The sequence below is a fragment of the Endocarpon pusillum genome, assembly GCF_000464535.1.
Source record: "Endocarpon pusillum Z07020 unplaced genomic scaffold scaffold6858, whole genome shotgun sequence".
Taxonomy (NCBI): Eukaryota; Fungi; Ascomycota; class Eurotiomycetes; order Verrucariales; family Verrucariaceae; genus Endocarpon; species Endocarpon pusillum.
The window spans coordinates 76,836-91,373 of record NW_006916614.1 but is presented as its reverse complement, the minus strand read 5'-3'; the positions used below and the strand labels follow the sequence as shown (position 1 = coordinate 91,373).

Here is a 14,538-nt window from a genome sequence, read left to right as displayed (position 1 = left end):
CAGGCTGCCACGCGGCGCAGCGATGTTGTTCTTTGTTTCTCATTTCAAGGCCCCCATGGATTGCGGCGCGTGACTTACTGACTGATATGTTGGCCTGTACGGAGTACCGTCCCATCTTCATTTGCTTGACATTTTCTCCATCTATTGTATCACCAGTATCCGTTATTTTGACCCCTTTCTGCATTAAAGTATTGATACTCTTGTTTCTGTTCCATAGTGAAGATCTTTGACCTTACTGGAAGAAAAAGGAAATGAAAACCATCTCTGCGACTGCAGCGCGCAAGCGCATTGTGGTCGCCTGTGATGGGACTTGGAAGGACAGCGACGGCGAATACGAAATCCCTTCAAACGTCACTAGGATCTGCCGTTGCATCAAACAGGAAGCCCGGGACGCAGAGACTGGGGAGGTCATTCCACAGATCATATACTATCAGTCTGGGGTGGGAACGGAAAGCACAATATACAACAAAATCGTGGGTGGATCTACTGGTCTGGGTATGAGATGAATCCACCTGATATGCTGTCTGCCTTCCATCAGGAGCTGATTTCTTGCATAGGCCTAGCTGAACATATTCGAGAAGCCTACAGCTTCATCTGCAACAACTATGAAACTGGGGACGAGATCATACTGATTGGGTTTTCGCGTGGCGCATTCACAGCTCGTTCTATTGCTACACTAATCGGAGCGATCGGACTTCTGAATCGGCAAGGCCTGATATATTTCTACCAGATATTCCAGGACTGGCAACATCAAATGAAGCCCAACTGGAAGAGCTCATATCCAAAGGAGCCATGGGAAAATCGTCCACCCGTTCACAAGCCAGAATATGGTCGCAAGCTTCTTGAGCTGGAGTTGACCCGGCCAAATATACCAGTCAAAGCCATAGGCGTATGGGATACTGTGGGCGGTATGTACGTTTGCCGTGCTTTTATACCTGTGCTGACTGTATAACCCAAGCCCTTGGAATCCCCATGGTTGCATTCTTACCGCAACCCAAATCTAGCGAGTTTGCCTTTGTGGACACGAAGATTGAGCCGCACATCGAGCATGCTTTCCAAGCTCTCGCCCTGGACGAACGGCGTCGCACATTCCAACCAACGATATGGGAGAAGCCAGAAGGCCAGGAATGGCCGCTGACGATGAAACAGTGCTGGTTCCCTGGCGTGCATTCTGATGTAGGAGGCAGCTATGCCGATGCCGATCTAGCCAACCTCACCCTGACGTGGATGATATCGCAACTTGAACCATTCCTCGCATTCGACCACTCCTACATCGTGCAACAGAACCGTCTGACAATGGAGCGACACATAGCGAATGGACATCCGATGCGCAAATGGGGACTCGGGTGAGCACACTCCAATCATCCGCCTACCAAATTCGTCTGTTGTGCTAACCAAATTCCTCTTGACAGACGTATCCAAGACTCGATGACGCTGATCTTCCGCCTTGCCGGTTCCGCCCGGCGGACCCCCCACGAATACCATGCTATCGACCGTCTCACCTACAAAGCGCAGCGACGCCTTCTCAACACTCACGAATATGTCCACGCCTCCGTGCGCATCCGCATGGGCCTCAAGGGCTACGGCTACAATGACAAGGGGCTCTATGACTCCGAGGGCCTAGAGGGCTGGACTATGCATGGAACGGAATCAGCAGGAGAGAGGGGCGAGCTTGGTGGCATGAGAGACGTGAAATGGGTCAAGAGGGATCCCCAGCGGAGGAACGATCCCCCACTCATAATGCCGGAGGATGAGCTGGCCGAGCTGGAACACGAGATCATGAAGAGCTGGCCCGATGTGGAGAGAGGCTTTGCCAGCATTAGGCCGGGTACGCACCATATGAAAATGCACAAGAGCTCGACGGATCCGCTGGCATTGTCGCCGGGGTACTCGGTCGTTAATGGAAGGGACTATGGAATAGTTCGGGTGGTTGAGTTTGGAAAAGCGAAGATATCGCCCAGGATGCAAACCCTGTGAGCGGTTGGATAAAATAGGTAATGGTAAATAATTGCGCATGTTAAGTCTGGCGTCGAGGAAGAGCATAGCCCTGTTAGGACAGCGAACTTGTTAAGTAATGTATAGAAGCGTCTTCTTTGGACTACAGGCCTTCTTCCCACGGGTAGCACTTTGCATCGACTCATGAGGACTTGCATTGCAGGAGTTCACCTGAAATCAAATCCACGGCAGATCGTGACTTGGTAGCCAGAAAATGGACACTCCCCGGAATGCTCGGACCGGACCCGGAATCCGAGCCTGACTAGTACGTACTGGCACTAACTTAGTACGGCACTAACTTAGTATGTCACTAGGTAGACTTTCTGAACCTCGGCTACTCCCCGCAGCTCCGAAGAGTGGTAGTAGTGATCACTCAACGCACTGAGATATTCCTTCATGCAGGATAGATTGAGGGTCGGTTGCATTCTTCACATCCCGTCTCCCAATCTTTGCGGGAGAGGCAACAGTACTGACGATTTCCTGGAAAGGTGTGAGACAGCACTGTGTAACCAGGGACTTCAATACCCAGTCTCTACCGCTCCGGCAACGGATCACCAATCTCATCAAGACCATGTCAGCCGAAGCCGACGTTAAATTACAGGACTTCGAGAACATCTTCAAACTCGATGGCAAAGTGGCAGTGGTGACAGGTGGCAGCCGCGGTCTCGGTCTGCACGCTGCCAGTGGGTTAGTAACATCCATCCCTCCCGCACCACTTCACACCATCCCATACCATTCCATTAGAACCCCCCTCCACACCAACACTCACTAACCAACCCTCCCTCATTCTCTCCCCAAACAGCCTCCTCCAAGCCGGCTGCTCTCAAGTCTACATCACGTCGCGCAAAGCCAGCGGGTGCGAGCAAGCGGTGCTCGCGCTCAACGCGCTGCCCAACAAACAGCCGCACGCGGTCGCCATCTCCGTCCCGGCCGACCTATCCAAAGTGTCGGAGATCGAGCGGCTCGCGGCTGAAATCGGCAAACAGACACCGCACATCGACATCCTGTTCGCCAACGCGGGCGCGACGTGGGGCGAGCGCTTCGAAACGCACCCGGAGCCGGCCTTCTCCAAGGTCATGGACCTGAACGTCAAGAGCGTCTTCTACACGATCCAGAAGCTCGAGCCGCTGCTGCCGGCGCGCGCCCCGGTGGCTGACCCCTGACCCGTCGCGCGTCATCGTCACCGCCTCGGTCGCCGGCATCGGCGTCGGCACCCTCGGTGCGCATGCGACCTACGCCTACTCGGCCTCCAAGGCGGCCGCGATCCACCTCACCAAGAATCTGGCCGTCGAGTTGGCGCCACGACATATCCTCTGCAATGCTATCGCGCCGGGTTTCTATCCCTCTAAGATGGCGAACGGGCTGATGGAGTTGGAGGGGGGAGAGGAAAAGTTGGCGCAGATGTCGCCGAATCAGAGGCTCGGTCACCCGGAGGATGTGGCGGGGTTGGTGGTGTTTTTGGCCAGTCGCGCGGCGGCGCATTTGAATGGGACTGTGATCGCGACGGATGGGGGGGCGGTGCTGGCGAGGGGGCGGTTGTGAGGTGTGAGGTGAGAGGCGTGAGGTGTGTGAGGGAGGGAGGGGAGTGGAGTAGAGTGGAGCTTTGTGATGCTTTGCAAGGGGAACGATGGTGGTGAGAAGATGAAATCAAAGGGCTGGGCTGTACTACTCTATCGTCCACAGTCAGTAGTGGAGATGTATACAGTAGATACCCGATCTAAAGACGCAGCAACATGCAAAAGCAATCCTGCCTCCTACCACTACAAACAAACCAAGATATAATTACCCACCCTTTCAGCAACATCTTCTCCCATTCGTGCTGCGAGCTACAGCTAGTTCTTACTTCCTACTTCAGGCAATACTCGCTCGATTGAGCCTCACCAACCAGAAACCCCCCACGTCCGCGGGAGGGGCAAACTTGTCTTTCGATTGGGGTTGGAGGGGGGGGCCATTTGTTTCAATTCTTCCTTCGACTTCGGTGCATGCTGAGGGACGGGTTGGAGTATATATAGTCTTCACTTTCTGCTTGAGGAGAGTAGATTCATCCTTCCCTGGAATTGTTGTTGTGTCTTCTCTGATAGCACTGACGGAGGCTAGAAGCGGCCTGATTCGATATGATGGCTCTCTATATCTCTAGCCTCTTTCCCCCTGTCAAATTTGCGTCTCATCGGAAGAACAGCATCGTCGAGTGAAGCCATGGAGGATGCCTCGCTGAAACCATTCCTTGAGCGTGAAGAGGAAAGTAAGCGGCTCGTTGCAGTTCTGGCAGATACTCCAGGGCCAAGATCGAGATCGGTATGAAACAATACGAAGACAAGTTCCTCTGAACAGGCCTCCCGGCATCATGATCCTAACGAATTTTCCATTCCGTCCAAGAAAACCTGCCCCAATATCCAACCCGCACAAACTTGACATACTGATACCTTCACCACTGAAAATGCCCCTCATAAACATGTTCTTGGCTCTCAAGTTGCTTATTTCCAGCATTGCTCTTCTTGTACTGAACAGTGGCTTGCTTATCTGGTCCAAAAGAAGTCCACGAGGTCCTCACGCGTACGCACTCCGGTATCTGTTCCATACTTTTAATTATGATAGGCTTCCCATCATCGTTTGCATTCTGTTTGCCCGCTTCTCTCAGGTATTGACGAGCCCCTGCTTCTTCAATCTCTAGGATTTGTCTCGCCACCTGGGAGCTGAATTGAGAATCCCAAATGCCTTCTCTCCGGTTACAGATCGAAAGTACGCGTATTACCTGCCGGCGAATGGCAGGATCGCGGCATCGTGAAGCTACAACATACAAGGGCATAATAATGCCGGTAGATAATGATAATGTTGGCTTGATGTTTGGTGCTGGCACGGGCGCGTGCGGCACATTGCTTCTGTTGGATTGAATATGCCCCGAAAGGCCGAAGAGATCGGTCAGGGCTGCGGTAGATTTAGATCCACCTAGCAGAGTGTGAGGTCTTGGGGCATCCCGCAGCGTCGATGTCATCGGAGTTGAATAATAAGCCGTTGTTTTGGCACTCTGATCGACAAAGGATGTCGCAAGGTCAGCAATTAACTTGAACTGATCAATGAATGGATCCCATGCAGTTTCGCCAGCCGACGCGTCTAGACCTTGCCAGACCTTGATTAGTTCACGCCACATCCGGAGGATGTAAAGGCCAGGCTCCATTTGAATTTTGGGAGAACCCCCACATGACAGTTTGCTTCTCAGTTTGTTAGCTAGATATTCATCAAACGCCGCAGACCACCGTCCGAAGAATCGTGCAAGCATTGTACCCAGTAACTCTTGCTTTCCGGGGTCTAAAAGGGGGAGGAACCCAGCGGAGGTTGAGGCTTCAAGGTAAAGCATGATATAATGAATCCGGTGCCAAATGGAAGTGAGGATCACCTCGGCTTCTTCAATTGAAGAGAAGGTCGATGGTACTGTTATGTCCTGGAGGCAAGTCTCCCTCATACTCTGGATGTCAGCAACTTCCAGGACTTGCGGCCCTAGACGGTTGAAAAGGTCCTCCAGGAACCGTGCTAATTTGTATGAGCTTGGTGATGAACTGTTGTTGGCTTGTCGTTCTTGAAGGACCTTCAGCCCACTAGTGATGTGAGTCAGCGCAGATCGATAATGACCTTGCAAACTCTCGAACAAGGCGAAAAGAGCACACGTAAGTAGGGCAACATCTATGGATTGCTGTGAGCCAGGATTGAAAGATCCGATTACGTGCTTTATTGCTGTGGAGTACTGCTTTAGGGCGAAACGGGAATCAAAGATATCACCTGTGGCGGCACTTTCGAACTGCTTGTGCAGACATCCTATGCCAATGACTATATGGCGTACTGCAGGCTCTTTATGGGCTAGCTGCAGAACATAAAGAGACCACAACTCGGAATTAAAACCAGATACCAAATCTAGGACGGTTCGTGTCTTGAAGTACTCGAAAAATCGTTGTTCTCTGCTGTCCTGACTTATTGCCGTGCTCGGAGCCTTGGGAATGTTAGTCTTTGCTATGTTACGCGTGGGTAGGTTGGCCGTGTAGTGAATCATGATAAGCCCCTTCTTGGGGCACTTCGCGGCTGGCTTGAAGGCGGGCCTAGAAGTTGAGTAGCCATCACAAACCCTGCCAGCGGTGACGCATCTGTTGCATTGAGGCTTTTCTTCGCCACACTTGAGATGTCGTGCCTTGCATGTCCAGCATCCAGTCCGGACCTTGTTACCACAAATGCGCATGTTGACCATGATCTCGGTAGTTTGGAGGGTAAGAAAGGAAGCACTAGGGAGACACGGCAGCAATGATTGGACTGGTTGACCTGAATAGATTGCGCGACCATCGCCTTCAAACAAAAGGAGTGGATTGAGGCATGGGTTGAGGGCTGGAAATGACAGTTAGCGTGCGCATCACAAGCAGAGATTGAGCATATCAGGTTGGTAGGTACGAGCAACAGTCAAGAAGGGGAAGTTCTGATAACGGCTGGCGTGCATTTTGTGTGATGGCAGCTCTCTACCACTGGTAGGCATAGTGAGAAATCCACACAGCACTTCAGCTGGTCCTCTTCCATGGGGCCGAAACTTCCACACGTGTGGCACAAATGGCCGGGACTGGCCGTTCAGGCGCGGAAGAAATTAGTGGTTAGTGATAATGCCGAAGCCCTGCTACACGTGACTTTAGCTTAGCTCTGTACGAGCCTAACCGGATAGGGTGTAGCTCTGTTCCTCCAGGAGCAACCTCTCAGCCAGGGATTATGTGTACTCGATATGTCCAAGAGTAAAAGAGTAACAGGACGTGTACATCTTTGACTTCATTGGCCACGCTGTAAGTGAGGGCCCTATCCTATCTCTCATAAACATGCTCGACAACGACTTAATTATTTTGGTCTCTTTCCAGAAAAGCCAAACAAAACAAGGACGTTGCTTGAGACCCTTTGGTATCACCCATGAAGCCAGTCCAGGCACAATGTCGAATTCGTCCTCTCCTGAGTTTAGTCTTCGTTGATGCGTACCTAATAAACGGTAGGGGTGTTGGCGTGCTGGATTGTATGATTGTCATGGGTTGGTACTTTTGATGTATAATTCACGTCGCTCTCCTGCAGCAACTGCATTCTTGGACTCCATCACTTTGCAATTCTCCCTACTATTACCGTTAGTTCTACTAGATTCTACGCCTCATCAGCTGCAAAAATACCCTCACATACATGCTATTCCCGAGATGGTCTCAACAATCTGTGGCCGTACTGTCCGTCATCTGGTGCAGCCATTACCTTTTCATGCTTCTTCGGCCTCACCAGCATAGCCCACCTCGTTGAAGCAATCATCTATAAGAAGCCCTTCTCCTGGGTTTTGATCATGGGGCTCCCTCTGGGAAGGCGGTGGCTATACATTCCGCAGTCTTGCGGTCACGGCACAAAAGAACGAAGCATGAGCGACTTCCCAGTCGCTCTTGGTCCTTCTCGCTCCACTATGGATCAATGCCTACGTCTACATGTTGTTGGGCCGTATGGTGCAATTCTTCCTCGGCAACCGAAGAGTCTATAAAATCAAAGCCAAGCTCTTCACCTGGATCTTCATCTTTCTGGACATAGTCTCCTTCCTGGTACAAGCCGCTGGAGCTCTCATGGCGAACGATCAAGATGCGCCAGAAATTGTGAAACAAGGCCTCCACGGCTACATGGGAGGCATCGGGCTACAACAATTCATCATTTTCATCTTTACCTCCATGGCTATCCGCTTCCAGACAAAGGTCAAGGAGCGGGAACGACGCAATCTCTATGCCGGCGAGCGAATCTCAATGACCGAATACCGTTCTCCCCGCCAAGCCCGCAAACTTCTCCACGTTATCTATGTGGTCCTTGGTTAAATCTCCCTGCGCATCATCTTCCGCCTCATCGAATCTAGCCAGGGTTTCAACACCTATCTCCCAACGCACGAATGGGTGCCATACGTCTTCGATGCATCACCAATGCTGGCTGCGCTGATATGTCTCAACGTCGTACATCCTGGGCGTATATTGAGGGGCCCGAGCAGCGATTTCACCGAGGAGAGGAAGGCTGATAAGCAGAAAAAGAAGGAGAAATAGGAGGCCAAGGAAGCCGAGAAGATGGAGATGAGCGAATTGAGGAAGATAAACAAACGGAACAGTAAGGCAAACGAAGCGGCCTACGAAAGAGAAGCAAAGTATGAGCTTTCTTGTCCCCGGCTCTGGTGGCAAGTGCTTAGAAAATTGGTTGTCGATTGGCGGACTTGAGTGCTCGTCAGCAGTCAGAATCCGAGCAAATGACTCCTTCAAGCTGCAGCTAGAGAACAAGGATGCTGGCTGCACCGAAGGAAGCGAACAGGGAACCAATAGCGACTGTGCAATGCCATTCAGCAGTGAGATTTCCTTCTAGACGTGGTTTGAAGCAGCTCGCAGCAATGACCGTTGCATGTGGTACTCCGTTCCTGGTGTTTGCCCATGCAGGCAATCAAAAACTATGAGGTTTCAAGGTTCGTGTGTTCAAAAGGTTTTCTTTTTTCCTTTGTCGAAAATACTAATACCACAGCACTACACTTGCAGCCACTTAACTTCACAGACCTTCACACCACTTGATGCCCAAACTCCCACTTCAATCTCTCACCATGTAATGAAGCCAGTATAATCAACAATGGAGCCATGTACATTCTCCCGAAAGCATTGGCACGGCACCACTCTCCGCGTGCAGCTTAACCATGCTATAACTCAGCTGCGCAACCTCAGACGGGCTTCATCAACTTCCACATCGACTCATATCCGAATGCGGAAACTTCGTCACGATATGACATGACATGACAAGACAAACACCTCCGCATCATACCTACAGCGCTGACTGGTCACTCTACGTCAGTGGTATGAAGACCCTGTTTGAGCAGTCTTCTTCTCTTTTGTGTTCAGACCCCTAAGCTAAAGTGAAGATATCTTCAGGACAGGTGTGCGATGCTGGTGTATTTCCTTGTGCCAGGCTGCCGCCGCACGAACACTCGATAAGTCCTTGTCGCTCTTCGATTATCGAAACTTACGGGACGCTTTAAGTCTTCTCTGAATTCATCTTGCCCTGGAAAGATCGTCAGAGCGGGAATCTTGGAGACATGTTCACTATTCTTGAAAGTGTTCATCGCAAGAAAACTGTTTGCCTGGCTGACTCACTGACTGATCGACTGACCGGCAGACTGGGGCTACTTTATTTATATATGGGAAATTGCACTGGATTTGATCTGCCTTCTCCATCTCGGTCTTCGTCTTCGTCTTTATCCTGCGTTATTGGTTTCGCTTTCTTCAACTTCATCTTCAACACTGCATCTTATCGTTCCTCTGTCTTTCTTGCGCGAGGCTGTGACGGCAGGGATATCAGCATCTGCACACCCCTTTCAACAGAGCGAGGCAGCGGAGAAATATTCCGCAGGTAGCCATCCTCGTTATTTGCACTGAGGCTGAATCAGAATCCATTATGAGCATATTTCGACACTTTCTTAGCAGGAGCGGATCAAACATCAGAGGGGCACCAATGGATCTCGAAACCCTTTCGACAGTAGTTCACGATGAGATCCTTGCCGAATACGTCGAATTTCCATCACCACAGACACCACCTTTGGGTATCGTACATCCATCAAAGCATCAACCGAATCAACATTGGAATGACGACACAGAGCGAACACAACTCAGCATGCACGCTGATCCAATCCCCCGACCTCAGATGCAGATCGATTCCCACCCCGAAAAGATGCTCGCTCACCCCATCCCTAGCGTCCGACCGACGGATATCAACAGATACCGTGAACCAGGGTACATGGGGATTAACCCCATCACACTGGTGGGCGAGACGGGCTTATTGCCTGGAAGTTGGGGTCAGGGAAAAGAGTTCGTGAATGTGATGGCAGGGCATGAGCCGCGGAAGTGGCCTGGTGCACGAGAACCGTTGGCGTATCGATATGATACGAGCATGCAGCAGCAGAAGGCTGATCCCGTGATTGTTGATATGAATGAGCTGCGCATGCAATATGCACAAGCGATTTTGGATGGAGGGGCATGTGCGGAGTCAAGTAGCAAGGGCAGTTACCTGACGATTGCAATGCAAAGCAGGAAGGACACTTGGGCCAAAGGGTGCGATGGGGTTGGTGGGATTGAAGTTGAAGAAGAACATGAAGATGATGATCATGTTGATGATGAAAATAACGATAACGACAACGACGATGATATGGCTGACTGGGAAGAGGTTTCTGGGGACGAGCAAGATGAAATTGATTCGGAGTACGGTTCAGGCCATAAGAGGGACGACTCTGGATATTCCTCCGGAAAGGCTGAGTCAGCATCAAAGACATTACGGGCTGGGATGCCTGTAGTGCCCCTCGGAGAAAGGTCCGCTTCGATGCAGAGGCAATCGACAAAGAAAGAAAGGCTTGCAAGTTGACGAGGGCTCAATGAATAGACACGTAGGGATCTGGAAGCTGGACAGGAGTTGGTAGGCTTGGACGAAATAGCTGGAGTGCTCTGTTTTGTTCAGGCAAGCTTTGATTGTTGCTCGCTCGGTTGTTATACCGACTCCGCAGGATCTGCAGCTGTATTGCATGTGTCTTCGAGCTTGGTAGTAATTGATTGTAATTGGTCGTCCTGCTCAAGTACTGCCCTAAATCCGGAAATCAAATCCTCAAGCAAATCCCGAGAATCCTCAATTCCAATGCTGAATCTGAGAAGGGTTCTTTCGACAGTAGCATCGCTCATGGTTCTCCATTCCACCAAACTTTCAACGCCGCCAAGGCTGGTCGCGTGGGCGAAGAAGTGCAACTTACTCGGCAGACATTTTGCGAAGTCCTCATTTTTCATTACCATAGCAAATACCGGACCATACCCAACAGGCATCTGCTTCGTAAGCCAGGCTTTATCACCATGCTGCAGTGAAGCATGCTTGACCTCGGCGACCACCTCTTTGATAACGTCAACGTCACTTTGTGAAAGGCCGGTGCCTACTGAGCAACCGCTAAGTGCGCCATCCAAAGCTTCTACGAGGTCCATCGCATTTTGACTCTGCCGCTGCACTCTTAGTTCCAAAGTGCGCGCTGATCTGACGCCGAGCCAGCCCTCCAAGCTTCCCATGACGCTGCCGAGAAAGACGCGATCCTCCGCCAGCTGGGTGAACCAGTTTTTGTTCTTGGTAGCCAGCACTCCGCAAAGCATGTCCGAATGGCCACCAATATACTTGGTTCCAGAGTGCATGACTATATCTGCTCCCCAGGCAAAGGGGTCTTGTAGTGGTGGTGGAGCAAATGTGGAATCGACCATCAAGTACGCACCACGACTGTGTGCTTTTTCTGCATAATGCGAAATATTGAAAGCATCTCCCGTTGGATTCACCGGAGTCTCCAGGCAGACCAGGTCTCCAGCTGAAAGGTCTTCTGCAGGACAGTCCAGCGGGAGCTCCTTGCACCCTGATACTCGTTTAAATATTTCTAGTACGCCATGCGTTCCATGGTATCCGTTGCCAATGGAGATACGTTTTGGGCTTAGCAAAATATAAGCTGCATGTATAGCTGCGAGACCAGAAGAATATGTTAGGCATGGGGATTTCAGCAAGGAAGATAACACTGCCTCAAGACGGGTCGGATTGCCTGATGACTCTCGGGAATATACGAACTCAGTCGGCTAGCAAAGTTAACTCAGGAAGAAAGAATGAAGACACTTCTCGACATACACCAATATCTCGCCCGTAGAACGGCTTCAACTGCTGGGGGTCATTGGGATACTTGTAATTAGTTGATACATGGATAGGAGAAGCGATGTCGTCCACGAGTCTCAAGGTCTCATCAGCATGGAGAGCCAGAGTCGCAGGCCTGGCATCTCGAAGGCCCAAAGTGATAGTTTCTGCTTCCACGTGTCCGGAGTCACCACCGGTAGCATTGGTGGTAGCTACTGTGATATGAGCCATTCTGTGGAGTAAACCTTCTCTTCCGAGTTCTGATGATACACCCAATGAGCAAATGAGATGTTAGCAGAACATACACTCAAGTTATTATGGCATTGAGTAGAATATCGCAGCTTCAATGTTCAATAACCAAGATGGCTGACACCGAATGACAGATCAATTTCCATCCAAAATTTCCGCCCAGATCCAGTAAATGCTTGGCACTAGACTCACCTAGCTCTTTTTGGTAAGCGGGTCATTCTCGCAGAGATTTACTACTACGTAGTAGTAAGAGTTAAGATGCTTTCCCCAGCCCATATCACGATTGGGCTTGCTATTCTTTCCACATGTCTCTCTCCTCCTTCTATGGTAGCCATAGGCCCTGAAGAGAAATGGCGCTGCTGCAAACCGCAAAGCCACGTTGTGGACATCGGATTCATAGGGAGTCAGCGTATTCTTCGAGCACCAATCAAAGCGCTTCTCCCCTTGGTATGTTTATTTTCTCACCGTCTACTTCCTCTAAGCAAACTGACTTCATCAGTCCAGATGCGTACGGAGATAAGCTTCTAGAAGTAGGAGATGTACATCGCTGATATAACGCCACCAGAAATCAACGGACCGGACAGTGCCGAAGAATATGTCAAGTCAGGAGACCCTTAAGCAAGATTAGTATTGGCACTCGCTGTCCAGGATCACACAACGGACTTTGCATGCGGGCCGGAGAGCTGCACCTGACAAGATTTATACTTTCCGCCCTTGAAATCGTCCACGGATTCTGTGGCTGGCCTTTCAGCACGTGGCAAAAACTCCGCCCGTTTCCAAACTGTTTTCCCCCTCGGCCCAGGTTCCATGCATGTATCTTGGAAGTTAAAAGGATAACCTAACCTGAAGCCCATAGAGCCTCACCGGGGGCTGAAATTGTTCTTGGAAGCCTGCTATGATCCAAAGACAAGGTAAGTGACGGTTCCAGCGATTCCTAGAGGACATCTAGATCGATATCATGTCAGAAGTGTTCATGGACCTGGCGGTCTCGTGCCCGGCGATCTGGTTTCAGAATTGACGGGGCCAAATCCGCTGCATGCCTGCAAACCTTTTGGGACACAACGTAGGTGGCTCTCCCCTTCACGTTGCCTGATCGCTTAATGGCTACAAAACACCGATAAAGGCTGACGTACCATATCACCTCGATTTCTGCACATGAGGATGTTTTCGAAATGTGGCATTGATTTGAATTTGTGATGTCGCTCAGACAAAACCCTCTGTACGCTGATTGAAGCTGGTGTCACTGTGTCACAAGCCGAAAGACCCACCTAGTAACCCCCCTTCAGGAATTGGTCTCGAGCATTTTTCATCACAATCTGCAACTTGGATGGGTCGAAACAAGCTGCAGCGCTCTCTTGTCATCCACGCCGCCTTGATCGACAAGACCTCCGTCGCGGAGGTCACTATCCGTTTGATCTAAGGCGCTTAATTCTCCGAGCTGTCGCCATCCTAGATCACTCCACCCGAAAGATGAGTTGTATTGGAAGTACTTTGCAGAGGTCTAATGCTACTGTACCAGAGCGATGCAAATTCCAGCATCTGGTCTTCAAAGTTGCTACTTCTTTCCATGTCAGCTCCTGTCCAGCCACCTTCCGTATTGTCTTTCTCCATCCCAGCAGTTTGGAAAGTAAACCGTGTTGCCTGCAAGGATCGAAGTGGAGCATGATCAATGCTCTCTCAGGCTAAGTATGACCTCTCAGAGCGGGCCTCACAGTCGCCAACCAGACCAACTCCTTGTTATGGATCTCACGGCCTCAAATCACCCACCCTTTGCTTTAAACTGTTTGCTTATCCCTGTTTGGAGAGATTTATTTGGACTTTGTGTGTTCTAATCCAATCAGGATTCCTAAGCTTCGCAGCTTTGAGCCAGCAAACAAATATTCTCATTGGCACAAGATGCAAGTATCAAGTTTGGGAATGTTATCAGATGCTAGTGCTATGAGATGGTTGTGTATGCAGTGCTTGAAGCACAATATTCCGTCAACATTCCTTTGTTCACAATGATGCGAGCCTCGTTTGGCAATTTGTTCAAGGTGGGACATTTGTCTTGCTTTACCCCTGGGCCTGGCCAACACCGAGGCTTGGGACACATCTCACATCATCGCATCAGCCTTGCTCGTACTGGCCCCTAGATTGTTACAGCCTGGACCTTGTTTGCACACCTTTCTTGTGTAAATTCAATGTTCCTAATGCTCCATCTAATCTCTACCCAGCAGTTTTAGCCGTTGAAAGAAGGCATAACGGCGTACATACGTGTGTCATGCCTAAATACTTCACCCTGGCACTGTGGCGGGCCACGGCAGACCTAGTCTGTGTCACCAGAATCAATTTCCCTGGACCACAGAAGATCAAGAACGCTAGACCAATCTTGTTGCGATCGTTCTATGATGTCGACCAAGATGACATGTCAAATCATCAGCTTCGATGCTGCAATGCTTCACGTTAGCCAGAGCAATCAGCTGCACACGTCTCTGCATTAGACCTGTCTCCATATGACAGCGGCAATATCATCCTTTTCAGACTCTATTACTTCTCCCTGCTATGCTCGTACAGTCCGATTTGTCCATCATCTATTTTCCGATTCCTCTTTGATTCAGACAC

General features: G+C 50.4%; 6 protein-coding genes across 6 annotated transcripts; 4 read left to right on the top strand and 2 right to left on the bottom strand.

The window, feature by feature from the left end:
* Positions 1-251: 251 nt before the first annotated feature.
* EPUS_06262 (uncharacterized protein) lies at positions 252-1,977 on the top strand (the record flags this gene model as incomplete). The annotated part of the gene is made up of 4 exons (XM_007807364.1): positions 252-495; positions 558-908; positions 959-1,346; positions 1,413-1,977. The coding sequence occupies 4 exons, from the start codon at positions 252-254 to the stop codon at positions 1,975-1,977; spliced, it is 1,548 nt and encodes a 515-aa protein (XP_007805555.1).
* Positions 1,978-2,566: 589 nt separating this feature from the next.
* On the top strand, positions 2,567-3,537 carry EPUS_06261 (uncharacterized protein; the record flags this gene model as incomplete). The annotated part of the gene is made up of 3 exons (XM_007807363.1): positions 2,567-2,682; positions 2,798-3,143; positions 3,250-3,537. The coding sequence occupies 3 exons, from the start codon at positions 2,567-2,569 to the stop codon at positions 3,535-3,537; spliced, it is 750 nt and encodes a 249-aa protein (XP_007805554.1).
* Positions 3,538-4,420: 883 nt separating this feature from the next.
* Positions 4,421-6,220, bottom strand: EPUS_06260 (uncharacterized protein; the record flags this gene model as incomplete). The annotated part of the gene is made up of 1 exon (XM_007807362.1): positions 4,421-6,220. The coding sequence occupies one exon, from the start codon at positions 6,218-6,220 to the stop codon at positions 4,421-4,423; it is 1,800 nt and encodes a 599-aa protein (XP_007805553.1).
* A 1,249-nt stretch (positions 6,221-7,469) lies between these two features.
* EPUS_06259 (uncharacterized protein) lies at positions 7,470-7,844 on the top strand (the record flags this gene model as incomplete). The annotated part of the gene is made up of 1 exon (XM_007807361.1): positions 7,470-7,844. One exon carries the CDS (start codon positions 7,470-7,472, stop codon positions 7,842-7,844), a length of 375 nt encoding a protein of 124 aa, XP_007805552.1.
* Positions 7,845-9,447: 1,603 nt separating this feature from the next.
* On the top strand, positions 9,448-10,407 carry EPUS_06258 (uncharacterized protein; the record flags this gene model as incomplete). The annotated part of the gene is made up of 1 exon (XM_007807360.1): positions 9,448-10,407. One exon carries the CDS (start codon positions 9,448-9,450, stop codon positions 10,405-10,407), a length of 960 nt encoding a protein of 319 aa, XP_007805551.1.
* A 122-nt stretch (positions 10,408-10,529) lies between these two features.
* EPUS_06257 (uncharacterized protein) lies at positions 10,530-11,919 on the bottom strand (the record flags this gene model as incomplete). Its single annotated transcript, XM_007807359.1, has 2 exons — positions 10,530-11,636; positions 11,686-11,919. The coding sequence occupies 2 exons, from the start codon at positions 11,917-11,919 to the stop codon at positions 10,530-10,532; spliced, it is 1,341 nt and encodes a 446-aa protein (XP_007805550.1).
* Positions 11,920-14,538: the final 2,619 nt, after the last annotated feature.